The sequence below is a fragment of the Plectropomus leopardus genome, chromosome 4 (assembly GCF_026936395.1).
Source record: "Plectropomus leopardus strain MGB_pleo_1.0 chromosome 4, ASM2693639v1, whole genome shotgun sequence".
NCBI lineage: Eukaryota > Metazoa > Chordata > Actinopteri > Perciformes > Serranidae > Plectropomus > Plectropomus leopardus.
Genome location: NC_142179.1, coordinates 10,173,774 through 10,189,051, shown reverse-complemented (window position 1 = coordinate 10,189,051; position 15,278 = coordinate 10,173,774). Strand labels below are relative to the sequence as shown.

The 15,278-nt window shown below is 41.0% G+C and overlaps 1 protein-coding gene across 1 annotated transcript in view; it reads left to right on the top strand.

Moving 5' to 3' along the window:
• LOC121944502 (transmembrane protein 132C) overlaps window positions 1–15,278 on the top strand; it is a 347,177-nt gene that overhangs the window by 21,598 nt on the left and 310,301 nt on the right. Inside the window, exon 2 of the mRNA XM_088076513.1 lies at window positions 2,583–2,691. Coding sequence (XP_087932639.1) covers window positions 2,610–2,691 — 82 coding nt within the window. The 5' untranslated portion in view covers window positions 2,583–2,609. The remainder of the gene's footprint in view (window positions 1–2,582; window positions 2,692–15,278) is intronic.

Genomic DNA, 15,278 nt, shown 5'->3' with positions numbered 1-15,278 from the left:
TGTTATAGAAATCTGCCTGGATGTGAAAGGAGTTGGCTTGTGGCTGAACAACGAAACAGGAGAAGTGGATAAAAAGAGCGTGCAGGCTCGTTCGAGTTGAAGAGAACAGAGAGGAGTTGCAGAAGAATGAATGCACCAAGGCCTACTTCAGTGCCAATAACATAATACTGCTAATTAAGCCTGTGAAACCTGAGCAAATTGGTTTGATTTCTTTCAAAAACATGGGGAGAAGGCAGCAAGCATCTTAACAAGAAATGGGCCAAAAATTTGAATTTTAAAAAAAAAAAAAAAAAATACAAGAAAATCACCTGGAAAAAAAGAAAAAAAAGGATAAAACAAAAACAAACAAAAAATGACCTAGACAAAGTGTGGTGAAAATGTTTTTATTGTATATATTTTATTTTATATATTTTTCCGGTAACATAGTTTTAAAATATAAAATTAATGTAATTATAGAGATGGGTTTTTTGGGATATTTTCCCTCTTTTGGATAATTTTCTAATAAGTCTATTCTCACATTTTACTAATTTCTCACAATTTGCTCTCGCCATGTTGGTATTTGCTGAGGTTCCAAAGGGTTAAGGACTGATGAAGTATAAATGTATGATGGATGTCTTCCTCTCTGATTGCCACTTAGTCTCTCTTCTTCTGATGTGTCACTAGGGGGGGCTGTCGCTCCTTCTTAGCCTCTTGCGGAGGCCGTGGAGTCTGACAGACAGACAGATAGACGGATAGATGGTAAGGCAGACAGGCAGCGATGCTCACGTATCTCCGTCTCCGGAAATCCTCCCATCCCTCCGCCGACGGACTGATTTGCAATTCAATAAGTCACAATGTCATCTCTTTAGCTTTTACACATTTAGCTGACAAAGGGAACCAGGCACGCTGCCTTATGAAATATCGTCTCGGACTCAAAGAAGACCTTAATGTTCTCTCTCTTCTGGCTTGCCCCCCCGTCTCTGCACACACACACACACACGCACACGCGCGCTCCCCGTCCTATCAATAGAAAGTGAATGAGTTTTATTACAGGGTGCCTGGTGGATCACATATTGCACTTGTACAAGCTGTCACACGCCACTGGAAGTGGATGTGTGTGTGTGTGTGTGTGTGTGTGTGTGTGTGTGTCTGTGTCTGTGTGTGTGTTCAAGAGCGTGCGCATAGATGATAGCTCGTGCAAAGGTGGCGTCTATCGATTACAGAGAGAACAGGTGTAGCGTGTGTCTTTGTATGAATAATGCAGACAGAGGCTTTGAAAGGATAAACACATGAATACTAGCGCGCGCGCGCGCACACACACACACACACACACACACACACACAGCATATAGAGGACCAGGCACGTTCTAATCCGATATCTTCTTATATTGAATTTATGAGTGTTTGCAGCATCAGAAACTGCAGCGTGAAGAAACATGCCTTTAGAGTGTTAAACACAGACTGATTTGAAGGTTTTTTTTTCGATTATTGGCTTTTAAGGCCTATGTTAGCCCTTAAATTGCTTATTTTTAACTTTCTTTCATTTTAGATAAATACATAAATAAACAGTCCCTCTGTTAGGGGCTATGTATGTTTTTGTCCCCCTCCAAGATGAAATTGATAAACAAATAATGAAAAATTAACTGTATAAATAAGTCTTTAATGATAAAAGAAATAGAAAAAAAAGCCAAAATAAATTCCTCCACCTTCTATTGGCTGCTCAACTGTCACTCAGATAGCCAAATCCCGCCCTCACCCCCCACCCTCTTCAGCCCCACAGTCTCCGCTGGCCCTCCTCCTCTTCCTCCTTCTCCTCCTCTGTCGGCTGGTGAAAGCGTCAGACCTCCTCCTCCTCCTCTGTCCTCTCCTCTCCTCCCTCCATCCCGCGGACGAGTGTATACAGCCTCTCAAGTTGAACCCAGACGCACACACATGCAGAACGCGCACAGCAAGAGGAGGATAGTCGGAGGATAGACAGACAGAGGGAGGAAGGAAAAGGAGAGCGGACGGAGCTGCTGCCGGGCGAGCGGAATTTGGATTTTTATTTAATATACGAGCCTTAAGTGACAGAGTTTTCTCGGCTTTTGTTGTTTCCAAACCGCCAAGGAAGTGGACTTTTTAATTCGTCGGGGGAGTTGTTCGTCCACTCTGCCGGTCTGTTTAAACTTTGGAAGAAAGAAAAGTGAGATAAAGGGAGAGACACTAAGGCTTCCTCAGCTTTTAGCTGTCCCGTTTGGATAAATAAGCAGAGGAGCGCACCGGTGGAAAAAGCTCTCCACGGGGGGGGAAACGGGTTCATTCCACGGCTCTGTCTTCAAGGAGACACATCGCAGACTTTCTTCTTTTCTTTTTTTAAAGGGAGGATTTTAAAAAGAAGCCAGCCTGCAACGGAATTGCCCATTGGGGGTTTCATTTTTTATTACTGACTCCACAAGGATTTATAGTTAACTCCAAAGCTCATCGGCGCGGTGTCTTAGGTCAGGCACAGAGGGAGCGCAGTTTGGTCAAATCGAGATTATTGATGGCTCTGATGCGGTAGTGATCTGTCTGAGGAAAGAGATAAAAATAAATAAGAGATCCTCTTTTGTGCGTTTTGTGAACAGTCCCGGAGGTTTGTACCGGCAGGAGGGATGGAGACGGTGTGGAGAAGAGGAGGCGCGCTGGTGGGATGTCGCCTCTGGAAGACGGTGCTTCTTCTTTTCCTGTGGAAAGGTAAGAGATGCAGATGCATCCAAAACTTGTTGCCACTTTGAAACATTGTCGTATTGTTTTGGGGGGCTTGAAATCCAGAGTGTCACACCCACTCTTAGCATGTTATTTTTGTTGTGTGTGTGTGTTTTTATTGTTTAACTAGTTCCAAAAGCGCCATGGATTAGTGCGTAATGGTTGTGTCATAATTGTTGGCATGTTTTCCTTTTATGGTGCGTTTGTGCGCTTTGGAAAGATGTGATGTTAGACAGGTGTGATCGCGCGGGGGAAACCCAAGTCAAAACTCAGTCTCCCACCTCCCCTCCATCCTCACAGAAACCAATGTGGCACGATTCATCACTAAAAAGAGTTAAACTGGAACAAGTTGCATGAAGTCATGACGCGTTCCTGAAATTTCAAGCCATATGGTGATTACAGACTGGAGGTTACGTCTGCCAACATGTTAACACAGCTCCGGCAATTTAAATAAAGCAAGTTTCATTTTTCTTAAGCCAAATGACGATCGATCTGCCCATATTCACCTTGACACCGCCTATATCCGCGCGTGTGTGCGGAATAATAAGTAATTGACTGAGCTGAAGCGTCAAATGACAGATGTGTACTAACCGGTGCCATCTGAGACACCCGAACCCCGGCTTATAGTCGGCCGGCGGCTCACCAGCCCGGGTGTCTGTCTGAGTCCTCGGAGAAGACTGATTGCAGCGTTTGTTTTACAAAAAAATAAACTTATTTTGGGAGTGAAAAGAGAGACTGGTAGCGGATGACCTCTTATGCGCTCCTAGAATCCGGTTTAGAGATGAGTGTCCCCTGTGAGAGGTGATCTGAAGGGGGTTTTCTCATGATGTACGGTCCTTTAAAATTAAAGGAAGATCTGCTGTCCTCGCCCCTTTTAAACTCATGAACATTTGTAAACTGAGAAAAAACAATAAAAGTGTTTGCTCATTAAGTGAAATTATGATCAGATTATTTCTTCGTCTTCAGTCGGCAAAATTACACACATTGTAAAGGGAAATAGGAAGCGAGGGGTCAAGATGCCAAATATGTCCGGCTATCATGAAAAGCACTGGCCTCATGAAATAACTAGGGGCTTTTTGTGGATATGGATTGTGGTGCATCACTTAGAAAATAAAAGATAGTTTAACCGCATTTTTTTCATCTCATTTGAAGCTCCAGTAGGAGATTGTTTTGTCCAGAGCGTGTCTGCGCAGATGGCGATTCACTGTCTTGCTCAAGAACATGAAAACGCCGTTTTTCTGAATTCAGGTCGGGTCAAACGACCTCTCACTTATCCTCAAGAGAAAAAAAACAATCCGAGGAAGAAGAAGCGGGATAAGATGAAGAAGGCTGACAGATAATGTAGTGCGCACTTGCACGCCTCCGCGCACATGACAGTCCTTTAGAATTAGTATCACATTCCCGCGAGTATATTCTGTGTCTGTGCGCGCGCGTGGGTGTGTGTTTTAATCAGCTCCGGTCACTCACGGCCCACTGAGCAGTTAACAGTCGCCGCGTTGTGCGCTCCGGAGCGCGGTGGTCGCCGGCGCCGTGGCCGTGGCGCACGGCACATCGACAGGAGACCAAACAGCTGTGCCCGACAAAACGGCTGAATAACCAAAAGATCAAATCAGCCAAACACACTCTCGCTCTTGCTCTCCCCCTGACACCTTATCTCTTCTCTTTTTCACGTGAAATGAAATATACAAGAGAGTTTTTCCAAACTGGACTGTCTGCAGCTTTTTGTCTGAGTGTGCATATTGCTCTTTGACTTCTGTTTAGTAGCTCCCTTGATAGTCAGGATGGTCGTTAGTATCTCTATTTTCTTGCTCCATTTCAGCTCTTTTTCTCTTACACACACTCTGAATCTGCCTTACACACACATAAGGGAAGGTCCATTCCGACTTGGCTTTGGTTTAGCAGTTTTTATTGGGCATGGGAGAGCTCTGGCGCTAATGGCCACCCAAGGCAGTTTAAGAAAGCAAAACACCAACCTTGCCTTTTATCTCTCAGTCTCTCTCTCCCTGCATGTGTTGCCAGATTTAGTGCTCACTTGCTCATGCCTTTCTTGCGCCTGTGTGCGCATTTACAGTAGATGTGGACACATATAGGATCTTAGTCACCAGTGTGTGTCCATGTGTGTGCTGCTGTCTGAAACCAAACTTAAGCTGTAACCTGTAATCCCTCAGAATTTTCCACCTCCCCGTCTGACTCCAGCCCCAGAAAAACACTTTAAAACTGATATCGCTCAGTTTCAGTGTACTGTATTGTTGTTGGTTCTAAGCACTACATGTCACCGACTGCACTGCCTTTATCTCACCAGTAGTCCCTATTTATGTTATCATCTCATTACTCCCTGAGTGGCATTTCCATTTTTATGTCACTCCATTTCATTGTAATTGCATCACTCTGTTGTTTCATCACCCAGGTCGTCTCTACGTTGTCATTGTTGGTTTTGCTCAAACGCTGAGCATCAGAAAGATGCCAGTTCAGAGGCAAACACTTAAGTTTGGTCTTGAAGGTTTAGAGGCTTAGTAGAGTCACTGGGGGGGGTCATGACTTGACTCTGTTTTCTCAGCTGGACGTTTGTTGTGGGCGGGCGGCCTGGGAATTCCTTACATACGCATAAGTCAACATTTATAAACTTTAGCTGTGAGCGGTTGTTGATGTTAGAGGGCTAAGATTTGACTTATCCACATTTCTTTTAACTACTGCTTCTATACGCTGCATCATCAATCAATGATGTTAAATGTACTGGATTGATTCTCTCTTTTTGCTCTCCTTGTACTGTGTGTTTGTTGCATGTGTGCATATGCATTAATGCATCTTTTTATATCTGTATCTCTATGCGTAAACAGTTTGGCTGTGACTGCTAATTTTATATCTGGATATTTCCACTAATATTAGTTTATCTCAGATATATCCGTATCGGCCTACAGAGTACAGAAATGACCCCCCAAAAAACATGGATATGTCCACTTTAGAGAACTGACAATTTATTTTCAAATCTAAAATATCCCACTCAGAACATATCTTGGTAACACTCCTCGAAAAACCCAAATACATGAGCAATATTTTTTTGTTATTTGAGCTTTTCAAACTCTCAAATATCAAATTTCTCAAGGCTATCTGCTCTTAAAACAGATCCAAGGAAAATGCTTGTTTCTGATTGGCTTGGTTTTAGTCATAATCTGTACATCGAGGAATCTCATGAGTCCGGTTAACGGTTTCAGTGGTGTTTTAAATTACAGCATATGCACAATCATTTTCCCTTTTTTTAAGATTAATTTTAATTTTCCCTTTATGAAAAGGACAGCTAAGTTAGACAGGAAAGATGGAAGAGAGAGAGAGAGAGAGAGAGAAAGAGGGGATGACATGCAGCAAAGGGCTGCGGTTGGATTCAAATCCGCCACTGCGAGGCGTCAGCCTATGTGGGATGCACTCTCTACCGGGTGAGCCAGAGGTTGCCCCCCTCATATTCCTAATTTTAAACAGATTATCTCATCGTTCAGTAGCTCACTTTAATGGCCTCACTTTTGTTGAGGTTGCTTTTTTTATGTGGAATAGCCATGTGGCAGATTGTACTTTATGTGTCAAATGCTGAAAAAAACCCCTGCACTGTTCACAGTGTGTGTGTGTGTGTGTGTGTGTGTGTGTGTGTGTGTGTGTGTGTGTGTGTGTGGCTGTGTGCTTGAGTGCATTTCGCACTACACTGCTAACCTGTAGCAGAATGTCAGCACTATGCACCATTACTCATGCAATACAGAGCATTAATAATTACTGATGTAAAATCACTGAGACACACACACACACACACACACACACACACACACACACACACACACACAACCACACACACACACACGTACAAACACAATGGTAGTTTCTCACCCTGTCCGTTCTATACTCTGCTCTCGCTCCTTGCTGTCTGTGAGTGTATCTTTCTTTGTGTGTCATTGTTGGTTTCATTCACTGGCTCACTGATTCACTCAGGCACACACTTGTATGGTCACACGTGCATGCACACACACGCACACACACACACACATACATGCACGCACGCACACACTAACAGTCACAGCACATCCAAACACATCCACACACACAGAGGGAGCTTATTCTTTGGAAATAAGTAATAGAGAGGATTTTAAATCAGACAAGGGACATTTCTGAGATAGAATATGTGAACTTTTAAGATTTTCTCATGAATGCAAGAGGGAGGAGGAAGAGTGAGTGTGCGTGTGGCTGCTAAACACCATAATGTTAGAAAATTATATCCCTTCAGTTTTAGCCTTTTTCTTTCTGCCTCACACGTGCACATGCTCACGCGACCTTTTTGTCATGGTGACAGTGAGAGGCTAGAGCACAGAAGGACACAGTAAAGAGGGTCATAGAGACACAGAAAAACGAATAAGGTGGACTGGAAGAAGTGGACACAAGGAGGTCTCCACTCTCTGCCTCCTTTGTCCTCGGTCATGAAGTTCTCAGCTTTTTCCTGTATTGATTTTTGTGTATTTTGTGTGTTCTGGATATTACAGTATGACTGCAAGGTTGCCTTGTTGGGAAGCAGAAGAAAAACACTCTCCCACTTGTTTGAAAAATTGTTGTCAAGGTGCTCCTGAATGTGAAAAAGAAAAGCAACAACTCCACTATCACTGGTCTGTGGCCACCAGTACAATACTCTGGCTGAAAACAGCAGCTGTACAGATGTGACTGTGGCTGAAAACCTGCACTGCGTCTTTCCTTTATCACAGTGTGCTGTTTTGGCAGCTGGTATAGGATTTAAGTAACATATTTTGCATTAAAACCACAGCTGTTAACATTTTTAAAAATAACTTTTTGCTGTAAGTTTAACTTCTCACAGTTGCAGATGCAGGTTTTCCCACGCATTAATTTATTAAATTAAAACATCTGCTGCCACAAATAGGTTTTTAGAGGTAGACCATTCATTAGAAATGCAATTGGAATATGAATACTGTTGATTATATTTATGGCACATTAGGGGCAGAGACGGTGTCAGGCACATTGAAAGTGAAACTTAATCGTTCATTCTGCTGGATGTAATTGTTTGTTTCACTTACAAACAGCTGCTCCTCTCATCCATCGATCTAAACTGATCAGATTAAATGTGAACGGATTAACAGATCAGTTATCCACTCTGGAAGTCACAAACTGTTATAGAGCGAAAAAAAGAGAAGTCAAGGAGCGCTCTGCCTGGGCTGTGTTCATGGACTCGCACAAACCTCAAAATTTAGAGAGGGAAACACTGACAAGAGACAGATAATCTGTGAAAAAAAAACTTCTTCTCTTAATAGTTCTTATAATGGCATTTGTAAGAAATCACTGTGGCGGAACGAAAACAACCAATCAGAGCCTGAGGAGTCTTTATCGCAGCTGTTAATCACTGCTTGTGAACTGCGATCAAACTCAGCTAGCCAGCGCTGACCAAACATAAATCAAAACTCTGTCACTGCATTGCCTATTTCTCACCTCAGATGTTTTCAGGGACATTTTTTAGTGTATTGTTTAGCTGTAAAATAAGTGTTTATGACCCGACCGCTATGTGAAAACAGTTGAGCCAAAACTAACCATCTGCTGGAGCAAACCTATTTTTATAAAAGTTACCAACTGCAGCTTTAATTGGAAATAATACACAGATTCGCAGTGCGGAACATGAACCAAATTGGAACTTTAAGGAGTTGCTTCTATTTTTGAATAAAAACTTTTTCCATATACCCAGTAAACGTGTTTTTAAAGGTTCTACTAATTCATTGTTTTGTTTTCTGAGTTGTCAGCAGAGTCGTCTTTACTACCGTCCAAAATTTCTTCACCTTTTATGAGCTGTGAGTATCTCCTCTATTTCGGTGGGCCAACACTACGATAAAAAAGAGATTGATTTTTGCCAGCTGGCATTAATAAGCGTACTTCATCTTGTCATTTTTCCAGCCCGAAAAGAAAACACAGATAGTCTTAGTATATACTGGTATACAGTTGGAACACAGGTCTGGGAAATTGTAGTATGTTTTCATGTCCTTTTGAGCTTACATCCATTACCTTTTTCCTCCGTTGAACTTGATTATTTTTTTTCAACATTTTTATATATTCAATTAATTTACTCATTCAGGAAACCAACATGTTTATGTGTATTTGGTAGCCCTTTTGGTTTTTCTCGTCATCGTTTCTGTTTTTTGAATGAAAAACTCTCATTTCTTCCGCTGTGGAAAGAATTGGTTTCCCAGGCCACTTGATTGGTAGAAAGAGTGTATGCACAGTCAGACCACTCAAACATAGAGGCGCGCACAAACAGACTGAAGGAGCTGGATGATAGGGAAAAGAACTGGCTCTCCTCGTCATAAGGAGACCAACTCTTCTTGTCACCAAGCAGAGGAGGAGGAAGCGATGGAGATGGAGAGATTGAAGAGAGACAGAGTGGCAGAGATAGAGGGAGATTTTCTCTTCCCTTGAGAGTCTATTCATCCTCAGCGTCCCTTCCTTCTGTATCAGTAAATCTCATCGAGAAGGATACTGTTTGCTGCAGGGCCTGGACATATTTACACTGACACAGTTGCTCACATTCACACACGTTTACACACACATTCTTACACACATCTCTGGCATACTCATGACAGACGCACCAGAAGAATGTATTATTAGGGGGGCACAATGCATAATCATCTACTCACAGTATTGTTGCCAAAGTAAAATGCCTAGAATCTAGCTGGAATTATGGAGTCAAAAATAACTCCCTGTTTTTAAGGGAATTTTGCCATTTTGTGAAATTTGGAAAGGAAGGTGATTCATAATGTCGATATGAACTCAAAATGTATTTTTCTTTACATGCAATTATCTGTGTGTGCATCAGTTATTTGGCTGATGCACACACTCAGTTAAACTCGGTACACTTGTAAATAGAATTATAGAGTTGCAAATGCATGTTGACAAATGTCCTGGTTAAGGTGGAATTTTTTGTTTGATGTATGTTATATAATTTTAGGGACACATTTTATCCATTTCACTTTGCAGATTATTAGTTTCTAGACACTGTATTGATTAGGACTGGGCAATGTAAAGATATTATGGCATATGGAGATATTAGACAACATATTGTCTTAGATATTGTTATATTGTGTTATGGAATAAATGGTGTTTTTCTTGATTTTATAGGTTGCATTACAGTAAAATCATGTACTTTTCTCAACTTATCAGACAGTTTTACTTAATTAATACTTGCCTTTACCCACTTAGTCATTACATCTACATGAATAATGATTACTGATCAAAAATGGAATTGTGTTAATATTTTTTCAAAGCACCAATAGTCATTCCTACAATATTGTCACATCAAAGAGGGAATTTAGTTAAAAAAATAAATAAAGAAAGTAATGTTCAATTAATTTCTAGAATTAAGTGTTTTTTAGGAGATTTAAAAAGATTTATATATATATAGTGCATTGAGATATACCCTAATATATAATTTTCATATACATCATATAATTTTCAGTTGTCCTATAGCCCAGCCAAAGTACTGATTAGAACCTGCCAGTTTAATCTCTTCACTGCTATTTTCAGATCTGCCTTCTACTTTGCAAAGAATTACAAGTCCCTTGAAACTTAAGAATAATAAGAGATCAGAACTAGAAAATAATATTTTTGAGTTGGTATACATGGATGATGAACAATAATCGTGTTCCTTGGTGATGAAGGCCAGAGTTCTAGCTTTCCAAAGACCTACTTTGAAAGACAGTCTTTGCATGAGTCAGAAAGACGCTTTCAACCTGACTGAAGGTAAATTGGGAACAGTGGATTCAAGTGTTTGTATTACATCTTTTGAAGGAATAATTTAGAGACTTAAAAAGATTAAGAATCAAGAATTAGCGATGTAGAATTAATGCTTCAGTCTACTTAAAAATAAACTAGTTCATAAGCTGTGTGGTCTGATCACGTTTAAAGGCAAAAGTGCTTGTACCTGCTTAAATTGGCCACACCTGAAGGTGAAGTGGAAAGTCTGCTGTCATAGTGACCTCCACGATCTGTTACTGCTCCCTTGACCTCTGTGCAAGAAGTCTGTGTCTGTTACACGTCTTTCAATGCAGTGAATCATACAAATCATGATGTTGGTGCACACCTTCTCATAGAAGGCCTTAGTCATGTTACGCATGGTTTCACACATAATAAGGGACCAAAGTTGTTGAAAAAAAGAGCTCAAAGTTTACATATTGCCATTTTCTCACCTTTGCACAAAGGGGCAACCCCTGCTTTACTGTCGAATTGTCTTCTTTAGAAAGTTACAAAAACTTTCATTCACATTTCCTGCCTTTAAAAGGTGTGGGTCCTTGACGCTACTCAGGCTGACTTTTGCCCTTCATTTGTATGGAGCCATCCAACTGTACAGAGGTGGTGCCAAAGCAGGAGGCTCTGGCAGAGCAACACCCATGACTGTATATAAAGATGGACAACACGTCTCCACGTCCTTCCTCTGTACTAAAATGAAACAAAAATCTCCCTGATTCTGCAGCTGCCATCTTGTGTCTGAACAGTAGCAATCTTCCTGGAATTGGCTTCCCGCCGTCCGACCAAGTGGCGCCATTGATTGGGAGCACTTGATTGGCACACACAGCTGTCAGTTACGATGTCAAATCCTCTTTTTACAGCATCAAATAACTAGTTATAACCAAATTTTGCAGTAAAACAAACACTTAAACATACACTGTTTTGTTGTCCTTCTTTATCATAGTCTGTGAGCACCACAGGGTCGTCCAACAAAAAAAAAATATTATCTTGCTCGACTTTAGCCACAGTGTGGCTTCATCTGGCAAGGTGCTGCGTTGGCCAGTCAAACACATGCATTGCATTGATTTAGAGTTATAGTTTTTTGCACTCTTTTTTTTTTTACTAGTAGGTATCTATTTTATGTGTTTATCTGTTGAGTTTTTAACTTGTTATTCTGTTTACGTCTCTACTATTAACAGAATCTACAGGCAGTTACTGAAAGTCAACTGATCAGTCTGAATACTTATGAATAGTCCAACTTCCACTGTGCAAGCCTGTGTGTGTGTGTGTGTGTGTCTGAGCCTGCAACTCTCTGTATACTCCAAGAGACCATGAGACGGCTGGGTTTCAAAGGCCTGTCGAGAGGTTTAAGGGTCTTACTAATGAGCAAGTCATTTTCCCTCAGATTAGCATGAATAGCCGGACTAATTTAGTGCGTGCGTGTCTGTTTGTGTGCATGTGTGTGACTGCTACTGTAGGACTAGAAGTCATGTCTCAGGGTTTAAGGTTGAGCTAATCAGCAACACATTTCCCCCTACATTAGCTTCACTTGGCTGATTAGCCACGCAGTGTTTGTGTGTGTGTGTGTGTGTGCGTGTGTGTGTGTGAGTGAGAGAGAGAGAGAAACTGAATTAGCTGATCATTATCATCATGACACAATGAGTCAGAGGAGACTAACAATAGATTAACATTAGCTTTCATTGAATTTTGATTGAATGTAATTTATCGGGATGATGTGCAGTAATGTGTGTGTGCGCAAGCATGTGTGTGTGTGTGTGTGTGTTTGTCAGGATCAAAGAGGCGTAAAGGCTAAACTATAGCAATTGGCTGTGAGTCGCTGAATGGCTGATCTTCTTCAGATTTTTACTATACTTTTTATAGTTTGGTATCTTTCTCTGGGAGCACCAGACCATTGTGTGCAATAGTGCAAGTCAATGACAAGGACTGCTTTATGATGATGTAAGAGTTGTAAGTTTTCAATCAAAGACCTTGATTTTTTTGCAGGATTTGCCAATTGATTTTCCCATAAAATGTATTGTACATTGTAAATTAACAATGGCTCGGCTATAGTCTTTGTTCACAGAACATGTTTTTATTGTCTAAATGCTACCTTGTGTATGTATGGAGTTTGGCAAAAGAGCCTTTATGTATGCGGCTCCATATATGTGAATTTCTCTGCAGAAGGACTTAAAGTTACTCTTTGGTTTCTCCGGGTGGTTTCAAAGCACTGTTGAAGGAATTTTGTATGTCACCATCTTTATGCCAGTGTGGGTTTAATTTAGTTGTAAACCAGAAAATACAGAAATTTGCACTTTAATTTAGTTCGGAGTTTGATAGTTTAGGCAAAGAATGGATAAAAAAAACGTGAATTCTCAAATTTGCACATGAGCCTGTTTTTATTATAAGGCTTGGTGTCATTTGAAAATAATACTTTGAGATATTTTTAATGTATACTATGCAGGATTTTCCAATAAAACAATGAATGGAATCCCTCTATATCATCACTAATGTCCTACTAGAAGTGTGTGGCGATGTATTTATCTGCTGAGATTCTGACCTTTGCTTGCATTTTCGTATTTTCTTCTTATTTTGCTGTGTTTGGGACACTCCTGGACACAGTTTGCAGGTGAGGTCGGGATTTCATAAAAAGCTGGTGACCAGTTGTCAGACTGTAAGTAGCAACGATTTAGGAGCAAGTTAGGAAAATCACGATCACAGTGCCAAAAAAAACATATGCAGTGAGGCAAAACGCCAAGTGGACATAGCTTGCTCTAAAACAAGAGTGAATCTGATGCTGGCTTTTACTTTCACTTTCACTGGCAATAGTATACCTTTGCAAACATCAAATGTTGTATAAGTGCAGGTTATACAGTTTAAAACTGGCAAAACTTAAGCTGTAAACCTTTTGATCAAAGCATAAGAAGAGTGCAACAAAGTCGAGTAATCAGGGTAGTTATCTTGGCATACATTTGCTGCCTGTCGGGACTTGTCAGGTTTTAATTCATGAGGTCAGATTTTAAGCTCTAACTCTGAGGCTGGAGTTTCCCTCCTCTATGATGCGATGCAATAAATGAATCCATCATTCTTTCCTGGAATCTCTATTTTTCACATTTCCTCTTTGCCTCTGCATTCATCTCGTGTATTAATCCACAACTGATTTTCAGTTTGTTTTTCCTCATCGAAGTGGTAATATTAAGCTGGCGATCTGCTGCCATGCTGAGTCCTTTGATGGCTAATTGTTTATTTATGTTCTTTCATCACAACACTATTTTTCTCTGACAAACATCTGAGGAGCAATAACAGGGGTTTAATGGGCCGATGCTTAGCAGGCACACAAGAGGAAGAGACAAATTTTTCTGTCTTCTTTCCCCTTTCTTCTTTGCATCCTGTTTCCTCTCCGCCTTTATTGTGACATTTTTGCTCATTTTATCACTCTCACGCGGTCATCAATCATTCTTACATTTAATCTTTCTGTTTCTTTCTGTCCCTTTCCTCCACTCATCTTCCTTTTCTCTATCCTGTGTCACATTCTTTTTTTTACTTTCTCTCTTAAAGAGCATTTTCTGTCCCTATTACTTTTCTCTACTTCTTTCCATCCTTACTCCATCACTTCATCCCCCGCCATTGTGTCTCAGACTTCATCTCCCTATCTTTCTCTTCCTTCCTCCAAAATGCAATACATCTCTCCTTGTCATCTCTTCCTCTGTTCTGAACCCTTCTCTCTCCCCAGCCCTTTCCCCATTTGTCTCCTCTTTTCTCACTGTCTCCCATCGATACTTTCCCACCTGTCATCCTCTTTTTCTCTTCTCTCCTCTCCTGCTTCCTCCCCCCTCTCCATCTCTCCATCTCCATCTCTCCCTCTCTGAGCAGCTCTTAACCAGTCCTTTGAGAGTGTGTGAGCTGCTCGGCCTAAATGATTTTCTATTACCGCCGCCTGTTAACAGCGCTCCATTTGATCAAGCTAATGAAATTGAAAACTTTCATCTCAGCCAAATTGATTTCAAACCTGAAACCGCACGCGGCCAGAAAAAAAGGAACAAGAGAGAATGCGAGAACGTGTGTTAGTGGAGCACGACATTCACTTCAGACGCGCGCAGAAATCAATTAGCCTGTATGTCGTTTTACTCTTGTCCTTGGGAGACGGAGGGAGCTAGAGGCCTCGTCTTTAATTGTGTGTGAGACGGCAAGCATTTGAGCATGTATTGACAGAGACTGAGTATGTTTTGTATTTGTGTTCTTGTGTGAAAATGATGCTCGTTCTGATTTAGACAATACCATTTGAAATATCAGCACTGGATTCCTTTTGTTCTGTGAGCAAAAGTTAAGAAGCAGCAGTTACAGACATTCCCTCACAGGACTCGCCACAGTCCTGTTAAGAGGTTTGCTTGTTCACTTTTACTCAGTTCACAAAGATATTTAATCCAGTAGCCTATAACAGCCAAGCACGGATCTAAAGTCGAGGGATTATTTTTGTCAGGTAAAGGAGCCAGTTTGGTCTTCATGACTGACCGGAATTGGTCGGACAGAGTCGATTATTTTCTGTAGAAAATAAGTCTAGCAGCGCACGCATCCAAAAGCAGTTAAGCACTAGGTGCTGGACAGAACAAAAATAGATACAAAAATACAAAAAGCCAGAAGACAGCCTGAAGACAGGTCTGGGCCTAAAACATTACATGTAGAGGTAATAAATGTTCATGGGAGCATCATCTAGTGTACAGACTCGTTGTGTTGATTATTCTCTGTCTCTCCTGTTGGTAGAAAAAGACATGATTTGTGGTGTTTAGCAATTCCAATAATGTTTTTTTTATGTTTAATTTTTTCACGTA